This window comes from Rasamsonia byssochlamydoides, assembly GCF_041956645.1.
Source record: "Rasamsonia byssochlamydoides strain NRRL 3658 unplaced genomic scaffold VTN77scaffold_24, whole genome shotgun sequence".
Classification (NCBI taxonomy): Eukaryota; Fungi; Ascomycota; class Eurotiomycetes; order Eurotiales; family Trichocomaceae; genus Rasamsonia; species Rasamsonia byssochlamydoides.
This window is the reverse complement of record NW_027192407.1, coordinates 317,688-331,976: the sequence shown is the minus strand read 5'-3', so window position 1 is coordinate 331,976 and position 14,289 is coordinate 317,688. Positions and strand designations below refer to the sequence as shown.

The 14,289-nt window shown below is 49.1% G+C and overlaps 6 protein-coding genes across 6 annotated transcripts; 4 read left to right on the top strand and 2 right to left on the bottom strand.

The window, feature by feature from the left end:
• Nucleotides 1-1,525: 1,525 nt before the first annotated feature.
• VTN77DRAFT_3517 (uncharacterized protein) lies at nt 1,526-2,716 on the bottom strand (the record flags this gene model as incomplete). Its single annotated transcript, XM_069419474.1, has 1 exon — nt 1,526-2,716. One exon carries the CDS (start codon nt 2,714-2,716, stop codon nt 1,526-1,528), a length of 1,191 nt encoding a protein of 396 aa, XP_069278541.1.
• Nucleotides 2,717-4,769: 2,053 nt separating this feature from the next.
• VTN77DRAFT_3516 (uncharacterized protein) lies at nt 4,770-6,252 on the top strand (the record flags this gene model as incomplete). Its single annotated transcript, XM_069419473.1, has 4 exons — nt 4,770-4,899; nt 4,979-5,448; nt 5,640-5,920; nt 5,991-6,252. The coding sequence occupies 4 exons, from the start codon at nt 4,770-4,772 to the stop codon at nt 6,250-6,252; spliced, it is 1,143 nt and encodes a 380-aa protein (XP_069278540.1).
• A 630-nt stretch (nt 6,253-6,882) lies between these two features.
• On the top strand, nt 6,883-7,704 carry VTN77DRAFT_3515 (uncharacterized protein; the record flags this gene model as incomplete). The annotated part of the gene is made up of 1 exon (XM_069419472.1): nt 6,883-7,704. One exon carries the CDS (start codon nt 6,883-6,885, stop codon nt 7,702-7,704), a length of 822 nt encoding a protein of 273 aa, XP_069278539.1.
• A 434-nt stretch (nt 7,705-8,138) lies between these two features.
• On the bottom strand, nt 8,139-8,451 carry VTN77DRAFT_3514 (uncharacterized protein; the record flags this gene model as incomplete). Its single annotated transcript, XM_069419471.1, has 2 exons — nt 8,139-8,242; nt 8,301-8,451. The coding sequence occupies 2 exons, from the start codon at nt 8,449-8,451 to the stop codon at nt 8,139-8,141; spliced, it is 255 nt and encodes an 84-aa protein (XP_069278538.1).
• Nucleotides 8,452-9,472: 1,021 nt separating this feature from the next.
• On the top strand, nt 9,473-10,429 carry VTN77DRAFT_3513 (uncharacterized protein; the record flags this gene model as incomplete). Its single annotated transcript, XM_069419470.1, has 2 exons — nt 9,473-9,548; nt 9,603-10,429. 2 exons carry the CDS (start codon nt 9,473-9,475, stop codon nt 10,427-10,429), a joined length of 903 nt encoding a protein of 300 aa, XP_069278537.1.
• A 972-nt stretch (nt 10,430-11,401) lies between these two features.
• VTN77DRAFT_3512 (uncharacterized protein) lies at nt 11,402-12,963 on the top strand (the record flags this gene model as incomplete). The annotated part of the gene is made up of 3 exons (XM_069419469.1): nt 11,402-11,539; nt 11,611-12,769; nt 12,839-12,963. The coding sequence occupies 3 exons, from the start codon at nt 11,402-11,404 to the stop codon at nt 12,961-12,963; spliced, it is 1,422 nt and encodes a 473-aa protein (XP_069278536.1).
• Nucleotides 12,964-14,289: the final 1,326 nt, after the last annotated feature.

Sequence of the window (14,289 nt, the reverse complement as noted above, 5' to 3'; positions counted from 1 at the left end):
TCTGTTCTTTTCAGTTTAATCTCTGAAAGTGTTCTAAGGAACACAACATTGATTAATCTCATTTTTGGACCGCGCGACGGGGCCTCTGCGCTTGCGCATACTCCGTCGCACCGTGTCCTCGGTCTTACACTACCACCGAGTGACGCGAACAAGCTTTTTTTTTCGACCTTTTTTCATCATCTCCATCGGCTTGTCCGGTGGACTGGAGAAGAAAGGTTGATTTTGACTCGCTGGCTGGCTTTCTGGGACGTGTATCTTGGTACCATCCTCTCACCAAGTTTCCTGTTCTCTTCACGGTTGATTCGGACTACTATCCCCTTCTATCATTTTTGCCTTCGTCATCATCGTCGTCCCCGCCATGACACATCTCTTGACTCCCCCGAGGCAGCTGCCTTCCTGCCGTAGTGAAGTCCCTTCTGTACCCAACCCGTTGTAGTACAAAAACCTGTAACGCTCAAACGTCCCTCCCAAGAATCAAGACTCCATCTAATTCTTTCAGTCCATGTCTAGACCCGTGTCTCCGCCGCAAATTACGCCGCCAGATTGAGGAGTACCTGCTCGGGAAGATATGGTGTCGAGGTCTTCGCTCAGAAGATGGAGTTGGAAGGAAGCCACGGTCTGGCAGGTTAGGAGTACGCGTCTACCTTCTTCTGGCGTGCGGTTTGCGAGAGACTCTGGCGAGTAGACACTTGGGATAGACGTATGAGTTTAGAGCCTCAAGCAACAAAACTTGCCGGGGAAAAGAGAATGTTACTCTGCTATGACTGGTGGTCACTCCAGAGTAGCCGACCGGTTTTCTGACCTCAACTGAAAAGAACAGAGGATACTGTGAGGTCAGGCTGAGTGAACCCACCAGTCTCACAGCGACCCTGGTGCGCAATCCTCAGCGTGAAGCAAAGCGGCACATCTGTTTGCCTACGAAGGTCTCAGCTAAGAGCTATGCATAGTACGGGTCCCAGATGAGAACTGAAGTCGTAGCAAAATCGAGTTCTTCAGCGAAGGTGGCGGTTTTCTCTGTAATGCTAGAATTTACTTAAGAATATTATTTCCACCCTGTATGTGAGATAATAGGAATTTTGGTTTCGTATTCGCAATTTATTTGCTTTTTGTTACTATACAAGGTCCCTTGTGATTCCTCTTAAAACAACTAAGCATCTGCAATGCCCGAACATGGAATAAAAATGCTGGGTATGAAAAAAAAAGATTATCGAGCAGAAACTGGTCTCAATCACACAGAAACCTTTAAGAGCCTGGTTTGAGAACTCCAGGAATGGGAAAGTCTACAGCTGGTAGCCACGGGTGCTCATGAGTCATTATTTCTTGATTGCAAGTAGTAGTTAGTTATGCTAGACCCGACGAATTCCTCCCCAGTCATCATAGTTTAGCAGCATCTTTCCAGTTTGAACCCAACTTTTCTTGCAACGAGTTTTACGGCACACTCTGTAAACAATTTACTAAAATAAGATGCGCTCTGAATGCTCAACCGGTGCTTCGACGTGCTGAGTCTTCCGCCAGTATTGCCGTTTCAAACCCTGTGCGCCGGATCGCCACCACCCATGACGATGGTTGCAATCGATTTCATGGTTTCGTCGGCATATTGAAGTGGATGATTGTCTAACTGCAGAAGGCCGGTGATGATCCCAGCCTCGACCTGTAGCATTAACCACGCACTGATTCTGCGAGACAGCTTGTCCCATATGGCATATTTTCTGTGCGTCTCTTTTGGGCGTGCCACGGTCGAATCGATCAAATCGCCCAGACCATACTGATTCAACTGCGATCGCACGAGAAACTCCCAGGTGTCGTAGTCGTGCCATCCGTTCAATTTGGGGATCGAATTGATCTTCACATGGAAGCTCTTTGGCAGATGATCGGCTTGAGTCACTGATAATGCTGGCATGTCACGGGCGATCTTCTTCCAAGTACCCTCCTTGGAACTGAGCTGATCCAGAAATTCGGAAGTCGTCAATGTCGGCGTCGGTTGAGGGATATGTACTCGAAGCTCGGGGTCCAGCTTGCTCCACACTGCGAGCAATTGCTCCGTGATGGAATTCATGCCTGTGGCTGTGGTATACCGGAAAACTCTCTGCGCGAACCCGCGAACGCTCACTCCTGCTCTAACGTCTGCCATGGTATACGAGGCAAATTTAAGCTTCTTCTCGGTTTCGTTCTTTGTGAGCTTGAATTGTTCAACCAGAGCGCTGATCCATCCGTCTTCCAGAGTGTCGAGCCGGAGCGACCGCCTCTGATGTTCGGATAGTTCGACGGAATACCAGCTCAAAGCTAAGCCACGGAGGCAGACCCAGAGCTGGTGCTTGACCGCATCTGAGCCTCGAACGGCTGCGACTTGGCGTACACGATCAATGAAGACATGTACGTCGCGGTAGTGGACCCTGTTGTCGATTACCACAACTGCTGCGTCGTTGTCATCGGCTAAGTCTGGGTGGAAGTAGCCGACCTCTTCCCCGTTCCATGGCTCTATCTGAGGAACGGATGATTCGCTTGATTTGCCGTAGTCCTGAAGCTGTGACAGACGTAGGGGCGAGCTCGATCGTGACTGGCATGCCGATGTTGATGATGGTTGTGGAGATGCAATGTCTCGGGTGTTTTGCACGCCTCGAGCATCGAGAGCCGTCTGAACTGCCTGTTGGATCAGCTGTTGGATCTCTAATTTCTGAGCTGGTGTAAAAGCTGACGGCTGCTCGTCTTGCGCCATGGCTGTTGCGGGGAGTGTGGAGTGACCTGAACTATTGTCCGCTGGTTGATCAGTATCCATCTAGCCTGTAATTTCCACAGTGATGGGGGGTAGAACCTGATTGATTTACGGCCCTGCTGACAGTTCGAGTGGATTCATGGGTTGATAAGATGGTGTGTTGACGTCGAGTATCTGGCTTCGGTGACCTGGTCGACATAGGTGCGTCTATAGGTCGAGATCCGTCTTGGAAAACCTTCACATGCTGGGAGATAAATCAGGGATAGACAGCTGAGAGAAGTGATGGATTCTCGGATTTGTCACTGCAGCGAGAACGCAGGATGTGTGGGTGAATTGATGGAAGCAGCGAGCTGACGAGTCACAAGCCCTCTGTCCTGTGCCCTAAGCCCTGGGAAAGCATGGCTGGCAGGTGACCGGTTATCACTCGGGGAGTCATCCTTCTGATTGAACCGAGATAATAAAACCGCTCATTGGAGAATCTTCTTTACAAGCTTACAGCACTTGCGAACACACTGCAATCTGTGATCTATGCTAGGGTTGAGAACCACGATTAATTAGGTAAATCCACTAATCCAAAGTTTATGACCTCTTCGACTCTCATTACATAATTTGGCAGTAAGGGTTAGAGAAGTTTCACATGCCTTGTCCAAACGCCTGGAAATATGGGGGAGTCACCGGCGAAACACGACTGTGACCTAGTTCAACACTGCAAATCACCCCTTGTTCCAGAGTGGATCAATCGGTGCAATATTTGGCCATTTCCCTGAGTAGGGCTCACAGAAATCCTCAATGTAAACACCTGTACCTCTCCTTTCTGCCGCCACCCAAAGCCGCTTGCAGGCCCATTTCGCCTCGCGGAGTTTTACGACCGATTCGTTCTGCTGCCACTGCCTTGAAGCCAACTGATAATCATACCCGGCGCGTGGTACATTTTTAGCAAGGTCTCTTGCCTGAGCTGCTTTAGATAGACTCTTCAGATCCAGCACAAAGCTCAGCCTCTGAAGCTTTGGGAGAAATTTCGGATCTGCAAACGCCTGAATCCATTCCGGCCATGACTCGCTTTCAACTATGAAAAATAAATAATTAAACTACAAATTTAATTAATATTTTTAAAGAAAAATATTCTTATATATTATGAGAATAAAATATGTAATTTTTATTTAAAACAGATAATACTAAGGGGTTCATTTTTATATATGAAATTTTAAGGAAATTTTGGACCAACTTTACCCTCAGAAAAGTAGTTATTATAGGCTTTAGATAAAGAAATTTTCTATATAAAAAATAAATTGGACCAATTTCCTAACTAAAAATCTATTTTAAAATCACCCTTTATATATAATATTTTTGAGTAAATTAAGTGTGAAATATGGAAAATTGGCCCGTGGCGGAAACTTATGAAACATGTACCTCAAAGACATCTCCTCGCGAACCACTCCGGTATCGCAGTTTGCCATTTCTTTTTCTCATAGGAAAGCTCCAGAATTCGATCGAAGATCGGGCGGAAGAGTAACATGTTGAGAAGGTGGAATTTGGACGTTTCATGGTTGCGTCCAGAGACAACAAGCGGGAAGGAAGTGATTTTTCGAATGCGACGGCAGGTAGGTACAGGCCAGACTGTTGGCATGGAAGAAGACTATTCACCCATCTGCGGAGTACTGTATTAATAATTGAATCGAGTTCCATATTCTCGGAAGGGTGGGATCCCACGTGGGTTCCTTGTATAGTTTATTAACGATAATCTGATAACGGATAATTTAAATTAGTGCGGGTAAATTACCTACCTAGGTAGGCAGGTAATGGTCAAATTAATTGCATGTTATTATTAGTTCGTACATTAAGGTCGAATTAGCGCGTGTTGCATCCGGCCTCTCACAGAGATGGGCAACACAACGTGGTCGGAGGAAGGACCTTGCCTCCTCACATCCTAACTCACAGGAAATCCACAGATGGACCAAGACGGTTCGCCATCTGCAGAATATAAAGATGGCCCAATCCTCTAAACGCGCAGTGATGTTGGACGTCTTCTGTCGTCCATTTAAACTCGTCGATCACGATGCAGTCGCTGATCTTGGCTCTGAGCTTTGTCGCCAGCGCCACGGCGCTTGCGATCCAGCAGCCCCTTCGCTTTACAAAGGACGGCACTTTCCAGCTGTCCGTGTTTTCTGATCTGCACTATGGCGAAGGTAAGCCACCATTTCGATTTTGACTTGTTTTTTATTCTCCTGTCAACTACGCGATGCTAATTATGTGCTTGATTTCCAGCGGAGAACCTCGTCTGGGGCCCACAGCAGGACGTCAACTCGACGCGGGTGATGAACACCATCCTGGACGTGGAACACCCGCAGCTGGTTGTGATCAACGGCGACCTGATCACGGGCGAAAACACTTATCGGGAGAACTCGAGCTGGTATGTTGACGAGATCGTGGCGCCGCTCGTCGAGCGCGGTCTCCTCTGGGCATCGACCTATGGCAACCATGACAGCGACTACAATCTCTCGCGAGCCGAGATCTTCGCGCGCGAGAAGAGGTACCCCAACAGCTTGACCCAGAACATGGTCCCGGGCTTCAATGCTGGTGTCTCGAATTACTACCTGCCCGTGTTCTCGTCCGATGTGCAGAAGCAGGCGCCAGAGGTGATTCTTTGGTTCTTCGACAGCCGTGGCGGCAACTATTTCGAGGAACTGGACAGCAATGGACAGAAGGTCCCTCAGCCTGGCTGGGTTGATGAATCGGTGAGTCCGCCTTAGAACGATTATGAAGGTGTCCTTCGCACTGTGTCTTACAAGAAAAAAAAAACTGTCTATCGATATATTACAAGCAGAAATAAATGAAAGCAGCTCGGAAAGATTTTAAAAAAAAAGGAACAGGACAAAGACAAAGGCAGGTGTCTATCATCCGACCGCTGCTGACTGGGATCCTTCAGGTGGCCGACTGGTTCCTCCGAACCAATGCAGAACTTACCAAACAGTACGGAAAAGTCATCCCGTCGCTGGCATTCTACCACATTCCTGTCGATGCGATGCTGGCCTTCCAACAAGGCCCTGGCGTCGACCCGCACAGGGAGCCTGGTATCAACGATGACAACCCTCTGGCCCAGCAGACCGGTAGCACATATGAGGGACAGGACGTTCCCTTTATGAAGGCACTCTTGGCAACGGAAGGGTTGATTGCCACGTTCAGTGGACACGACCACGGAGATGATTGGTGTGTACCCTTTATCCAGACGAAGATATTGAAAAAGACGTAAATGCTGACGGATATGTCCTCGGTATAGGTGCTACAAATGGAAAACCACACTGCCAGGCATGAACCTGACCGGGAACGGCTTGTTCCTTTGTTTTGGCCGACACAGCGGCTACGGCGGCTACGGAACCTGGACTCGTGGTGCGCGGCAGATCCTGCTGGACGAGCGGACCCTGGGATCGCAGACAAAGACCTGGATCCGGCTCGAAGATGGGACTATCTCGGGAAGTGTGACGCTCAACGCGACATACGGGCAGGATTACTATCCTGCTGTCGCTGATACGTCGACGTAGAGTCTGTCTGGAGTCTATCCAGACTGATGGCCTTGTATACTTGTGCATTGCACATAGTTGTAATAAGTGTCTAATGCAATCAACATGCCTTCAGGTTGCATCTTCGTTCTTCGTGAACACTGTACTCCTGAGAATTCTGGATAGTCCTTCTTGTCTCAGTCAGATTGGTAACAGTGTCTAATAAGCCGACAGACCGCTTCCCTTCATGTCTTGGATGACGGCTATATAGAGCTGAGACACTGACTGACACAGGAGATATGAATCATTACCTAACTATCTACTGCTTTGGTGGTTTCTCCGGCTCCTTCCTTGTGACAGACGGATAGTGCCGTGCAGACACTCCGTCCAGGGTAGTGCAATGGAGACTAATTAACGCCTGGGAAGAGCGCGTCAAATACATATAAAGCCTGTCATTTACTTACCAAAGGATCATCTTTTTTTCATGCTGTCACAGACAGTCTTACTGAGATAGACAGCTTTCTCGACTGACTGACTACCTCCAACTGCGTTCGAGTCTAACGTCTGCCATCTGTCGTCTTCCTTCCTGACAAGCCCACCACACCACAGCACACGACACCACGAACACCAATCTAATCCACACCCAATACACGCACGCTGTTCACACCCATCATGTGCGTCCTCGTCGTCTCCATTACCTATGCATGCGGGGATATCTTCCACCACTATGAAGATCACAGCGATGCAGTCCAGCCCGCGTTGAGATGGTGCAATCCAGTCCGGAATCGAGAGCAACCGATCTGTCCTCAGGAGAAGTGGCAGCCAGTGAGCCTGAAGTACGATACCCTGATATGCCCTATCTGCGAACAGTATGCGAATGTGGATTGTTGTCGACGACGACAACGACTCAGCTGGAACGAATGGGAAGACGAAGTCGAAACGCACCGGCCTATCACCTTCATTTACGGATGTGGGCACGACTTGGAGCTGTGCGGGCGAGGCCTGGAATTGCGGCCCATGCTACGAAGCGCAAAGGGACTCGAGTGGGGGTTTTACATGAACTGCAAGGGGAAGGAGTATGACTGCGTGTGGCAGCAGACTGACCCTCGTCCGGAGTGTCACCACTGCGAGATGTACGGTCGTTTTGCCAAGGTGAGCTGCAGCAAGGTCGATGGTGTGAGCAACAAGCAGCACGAGAATCCGAACATCGATCCGAACCTCGACCAGAAGCTTCGGGGAGAGGAGAACAAATGGGACGAAGAGGACGGTGGACTGATGACTGAGCTCGAGGAAGAGCACAATGAGGAGAAGAGCACTGATTCGAACTTCAACCTGGATCTGTCTCTTGGGGGTGAAGAGGACAACGCGGACAACGAGACGAAGAACGAAGACAGGAACGAGATCGAGGAATGGGAGGACGAGACAGAAACGGAGAACAACACAGAGGATGAGAATGGGCTCTGGGTTCTCCTTTCCCCTACATCTCTCGACTGAGTTTTCTGGATTGTTTCAACATTGGCAAGTCCGATCCGTTGGAGAAGGGAATCGATGGTGAACGACATCTACGTATCTAACACTCAGATTGAGCCTTTTGGGGATTGTTTTATCGTGATTGGAGTTCTTGTTGAGGATTTTAGTCGATTGGATCTTCTTGGTTAAATTGATTGATTGCGATATCTGGAGGCTATTCTCTATCATTAGGCTAGAAATATCATCCAAATAACTCAGCAGTGATATAACTTGTCACGAGCAAGGCCTTTCCTATCAAAATCATTTTCCAGGTTCTATCCCTTTGCCGAGTGTTCGGGAGAAAGAAAAAAAAGAAGCGAAACGCACATATACATTCAGCAAATGTCGGAGGTTTTAGCAAAGAACGCCGTCAAATTCGTTGTATCTCATCCTTATCAAGGTCAGACATCTAGCGTATTTCACAATGCATCTACTCTGTAGCTGCTCTTGTTCCTCGCATCGTGATCGAAGCAGCATTGGGTCAAAAAATAATGTGCTTTCCTAAGCTTTTGATCTCTGATACCTGGAATTCCACGTCAGAAGTGCAAAATCGACCAAGTAGCTGTGACCAAATTCTTTACCATCGTGTTTATTCTCTGCGCATTCTTCTAGATTTTTCAAAAGAGTTTTGAAGCAGTGTCCTGCCCTGGACTTCAGGCAACGTCTGTTGAACCACCGCCATGCCTGAACCTTTAAGACCCTCAGTCCTCCGTCCGCGACACTACTGCGCATGGCCTTCTCGTTGGTGTGACCGTGGTGGCCCCTGATTTTTTTCGATGATGAACAGTTGTCAGCCTTGTTGCTGAAGCTGATGCGGCCAAGGAAGTACCCGCGAATAAAGGGGCCGACCAACACTGCCCCCAACCACGTGCCAGCCCCGTGCTGTAATTAACTGGGATCCACGTGGAAGGCGTCGGCCACGCCTAAATTTGGGAAGGAATTTCCAGTCTCCAGATGCAGCATGGGAAACTGGAATGCAAAATGTAGACAATCCGGGCGAGTCTATTGGCTCAGCTGCCAGACCCATGGCTTAGGGCTTAGGGCCTGGGGTCAGCGCTACTGGGCTCGCTCCTCGCCTACCGTGTCCCATCATCACGAGTCTGGAGATCTTCGCAATTCATCTTATAATCTTCGTATCTTGAAGAGCTTTGCAAAGCTCTGACCGCTGTGCTACGGATGACTATAGTTTTTACTTCTGTCCAGGGCAAGGTCCAGGTCATGTGACTGGCACGTGGTAGTGATCTGACTGCATGCTGCACATGGTTCTCCCACGCAAACCATCGAAGACGAACAACTGCCAGACGGCGATAAAGTTGATCAGGAAAACATGGATTCGGATGCCAAGTTGGGTCCGGAAATCCTCAGAGTTTTATTCTGGAGAACCGTAAGCGGCGTTTGCTCTATCGCTGTATATATATAGTTTTGGATACCCGATAAACCAATGGATACTTATCTATATAGTTAGAGTTCTGTTGCATAGGAAGGCTATGGAGTCCCAGAGATTCACGAGTATTAGGCAGCCAAGTGTCCGTGGATGTCGTCCAGAACAGGCGAAATGCTCTCATTCAGGCGTCAGCGTACGTCATGGTGATTGACGATAATTGGCCACCACCTTAGCAGTGAAGAAGGCCTGAAGGATGGGGAATTTCATAACATATCTCACTATACATATCTCCATATGTTATTGTAAATAGTGCTTCTTTCTACGGTAAATAGCGCCACGCTTCGAAGTTTTTCATCCAATTCAACCAAGATGAGTGTGGAAGAACAAGCGAAAAAGAACAACGAGACCTTTCGGATCGAGAACTTATATAATGTCAGAGGCAAAAGTATGCAACAATATCTACTTCATTGTTAGGTGGTACTTGTCTAATTCTTGCCAGTTGCCCTGGTCACCGGTGCCGGCTCCGGGATCGGCTTGATGCATACGCAGGCTCTCGCGGTGAACGGGGCGAAAGTCTACATCGTTGGCCGGAAGGCCGAGAAACTGGAACGAGTCGCTGAACTCTACGGTCAAAACATCCCGGGGCAGATCATCCCCATCACTGCCGACATTACCAGCAAAGAGTCCATTCGAGAGCTGGCTAAGGAGATCGCATCCCGGGAGGATCATCTTTCGATCCTGGTGAACAATGCCGGTGTTGCGGGCGAGTTTCAAAGCGTTGGTCATCAAGATCCCAACGAGATGCGGAAGAGCCTCTTTGACAACGAGAATTCCACGGTGGAAGACTGGGAGGCGACCTACCGCACCAACGTGTGTCAGCTCTATTTTATGACTACGGCCTTCCTGCCTCTTCTGGAGAAGGGCACCCAGAAGGAGTATGCCTGGAGTAGCACGGTGATCAACACCAGCTCGATCTCGGGTATTGTCAAGGTCTCGCAGGATCATTTCTCCTACAACACCTCCAAGGCGGCGGCTGTTCATCTGACCAAGATGCTGGCGTATGAACTCTCGGCAGCCAAGATCAAGATCCGTGTCAACAGCATTGCGCCCGGCATCTTTCCCAGCGAGATGACAGCCATGTCGAGTGATGCGAGGCAGAAAAGTGTGCTCCCCAAGGAGAACTTTAAAGACATGGTGCCGGCCCAGCGAGCGGGCCATGATCGAGATATGGCCAGCGCAATCATCTTCGCAGCAACCAATCAGTATCTGAATGGACAGGTGGTCTCGGTCGATGGAGGATATATTTTGGCTACGGGGGCGGTTTAACTGGGAGATGGTTCCAGAGACACAGATGTATACACAGAAATTGACATTACGGATTGTTTATATTTAGTCATCTATCTCTCCATAGTAAAGAATGTTCTTTAGCCTCTGTCATGCTTCTGATTCTGCCGAAAACAAAGCCATAGACGTGCTACATCTGCGGCTCTGCAAGCTCAGTTCTGATAATACTGGAAAAAGTTGGACCCGGCAATTCTCGTTTCCATCGAAAATTCAATCACATCAAAAAGTCCAGCGATGTAAGGATTTTGAGGGTGATATCTTGCAATACCTCACAAAACGTGACTCGTCATTTCTAATCAAATCATGCAGATCGAGAATCAAATGATGGTCTCTGGCACGTGATCTGGGGCACCTGACCTCCACTGTTGTGGACTTGCCATATTCGGTATAGCCGCCAGCCATCCATGGATTCATCTGCCACATGGTTGGGAACGCATTCGTTCTGTCCTGACTATTTTCCAGATTAACTGAGCAGAATGGCAGCAATAGCAGACAATAACCAGCGGAAATGTATCCTCTATAGTACTCTGCTCAGTGCTTTAGAAGGACGAAAGTGGCTAGGATGAAGATCCGCGCACGGTCCCTGGGCTCTTGGCACGATGCGCATTATTTGAGCCTGCAGCGATGATTGGCCTCTTTCCAGCTAAGCTCCCACCAATTCGGCCCCCACGACGCTATGCATGGATGTTCAACATAATTCAGACTGCAGAATACCCACTCCAATTGGCCTTGCACACGGAAATTCAATTGATGATGGCGTCCAGTTCGGCAGATGAATCAGACGTCAGCCCCGCAGTACGATGCTCCTCGGCCTTAGCTCGTACATGTACCCCTCGCGGCAGCTCCTTTCTTTATCAGCTGCGGATGGCATTGCCCCGGTAGTCATTCGACATACTGCTAGTTCTTTGTTTCCTGTGCTCTACTCCCGAATTGAGACAGAATTAACCAGATAAAATGAAGAATCCAATCACGCCAGCGCTCACGCAGGAACTGGCAGCTCAGCTGGATGCCAGCACCAAACTGGTGACGCCCGATTCCCCCGATTACGAGGCCTCCATTGCGCGGTGGTCGGACACGGCCATCAAACGGGCGGTATGGACACGCGCTAGAAATGTCATCTCGCGAATGAAGCAGCCTCCAACTGATATGTCTACGTGTTGTAGGGCGCCGTGGCATTCCCTCAGACCGCGGAAGAGGTTTCGAAACTCGTGAGTTTTGCGTCCAAACACCAACTAGAAATCGCAGTGAAAGGAGGCGGGCATTCCACTGGTGGCACCAGCGCGTCTGAGGGAGGTCTGGTCATCGATCTCGCCAAGATGCGGCAGGTTACGGTGGATCCGGAGAAGAAGATTATCGTCGCTCAGGGAGGTGCCCTGTGGGAAGATGTGGATGATGCAGCGGCCCAACATGGACTCGCCACGGTGGGCGGCACCGTCAGTCACACTGGAATTGGTGGCCTCACGCTGGGCGGCGGTTTTGGCTGGCTCAGCGGGCAGTACGGGTCGGTGATTGATAACCTCGTCGGGGCGAAAGTCGTCATTGCCGACGGACAGATCCTCGATGCATCCGAAACCGAAAACCAGGACCTTTTCTGGGCCATCCGCGGAGCGGGACACAACTTTGGCGTGACGGTGGAATTCCGGTATCGCGCTTACGAGCAATCGAACCCCGTCTACGCCGGTACGCTGGTGTTCACCCCGGACAAATTGAACTCGATCATCGAGACGCTCAACGAGAGACACCGGAACCCGGACCCTAAAGCGGCCTTCCAGTGCGTGTTTGCCAAACCGCTGGGTGCACCGGGTCCTTCCGTCATCGTGGTTATATTTTTCAACGGAGACGAGGATGCCGCGAAGAAGTATTTTGCTTCCGTGTTCGACTTGGGCCCAGTGGCCACGAACCTGGCCTCCATTCCATATCCTCAGATGAATCGGCTCATGAACGACATGGCCCATCCTGGCGGGCGAAAGGCGTTGAAGGGGGCCACCTTCTCGCCTCCCATCCGAACGGAATTTGCGCAGTGGCTGTGGGAAGAATTCACGACCAAGATTAGTCAGGAGCCGGATCTTGACAAGACGTTCCTCTCCATCGAGTACTATGACATGACCAAGACTGCCTCGGTGCCAGTGGATGCGACGGCGTTCCCCACTCGAGGCTTCTACCAGGCTGGTATTCTGGGACTGTCCTGGACAGACCCGAGCAAAGACGAAGAGTTCCGGGCGTGGGGACGGCATCTGCAGGCCAAATGCAGAGAAGAAATCCGCCAGACCGTCATCCAGCCCCAGTCAGGAGCGGTGTTGGAATACGCCAATTACAGCGAACGTAAGATCCAAACCCCTTCACCTCAGCTCCAATCCACTCAGGATGGAATTTTGCTAACACTAAGACTAGCCGGCGACTTGGCCTACACTGCTCCATTTGGTGCGAATCAGAAGAGACTGGCTCAGCTGAAAGCCAAGTTCGATCCGCACTGCCTCTTCCACAAGACTAACCCGATCACACCGGAAGTTGCGTGAGTTGATGCATCCATTCAAACGCTTGCTGTATATATCGGTACATGACATGTTACTTTATACCTCTCTGCCTCTTGTGTTTTTTATTTCTCGATCCCATTATCGTTGATCTAATTCTCAAGAAATATAAGAAACCCCCATCCTCCCGTCGAGAGCTACGGTATTGTCGTTCACGACTCGTTAGAAAGAAACAACAATTAATTTTTCCAATAGGGGGAAAGAAAAAGTCAGAGCTTGCGTATCAGGCTGTGCATGGTGTTACTCAAAGTTCATAGCTGACGATATGGTCCTACCAGAACTTATATAAATATTCACCATCAGACAGGGGATTATTAATTTAATTGGATGAAGAGAAAGCAGACCAAGATCTTGGATTCTTGCTTGATAGCTTTCCTTCCTTCCCTCCTTCGTCTCTTTCTTTTATTCCGTTTTTAGAAACAAAAAAAGAAAAAAAAGGGCGACAGCAGTAAATCCTTACGACTCACTCCTTTCAATGAGCAGACCAGACCTGACCCAACCTAACCTAAACCTGACAGGGGCCTTAACTTTATGCAACCTGACCCCCATGATCAAACCATCACTTTGTCCGATTTTCTGCCAAGAATTATATTATGGCTTGTCAAAGGTTTACTACTTAAGATCTTGGCTTAGCAGCTGACCTGACCTGAAACCATCACTTTGTCCAGATTCATGCCGAGGATAAGCTTTTCTAGGTATGTAGGTACATGTACCCAGCTACACCCAATGATTTGACTAGGTACCTAGATTGGAAACTCCCACTTTGTCCGACCTTTGCCGAGGTCATACATACACCTTGACTTTATGAATTGGTCAACTCAGCTGACCTGAGAGCCTCACCTTTTCCGACTTCATGCCGAGTGCTTTACCTAACTGGATAAACAAAGTATCCGTATGACTTGACATAATACTACAAGCTGACCTTGTCTGGCTTTATGCCGAGGAGATGACATTATTGATTTATTCCACCTAACAGGGTAGAATGATCATACACTCTCACCTTTTCCAACTTCATGCCAAGAGCTTTACCCAGGTGCATAAAAGTATGACTTGATACTAGCCAGCCCAACAAGACAAAGGAAGGACAAAGCGACCAAAAATCTCACTTTGTCCAAAATCCACGCTGAGGATAAATTTACACAACTGGACTTTCGAAAACTTGGCTGCAAGAATTTAGTCGCCTTGATTGAACATGACGGAGCAGAATGGGCCCCAATCCCACATTGAAAAGTGTCCATCTTCGGGAATCAGCTGGGCGTCTGATCTCTACCTAATGTATCGAGAAATGAGGTGCTTCTTAGAGACCTATAT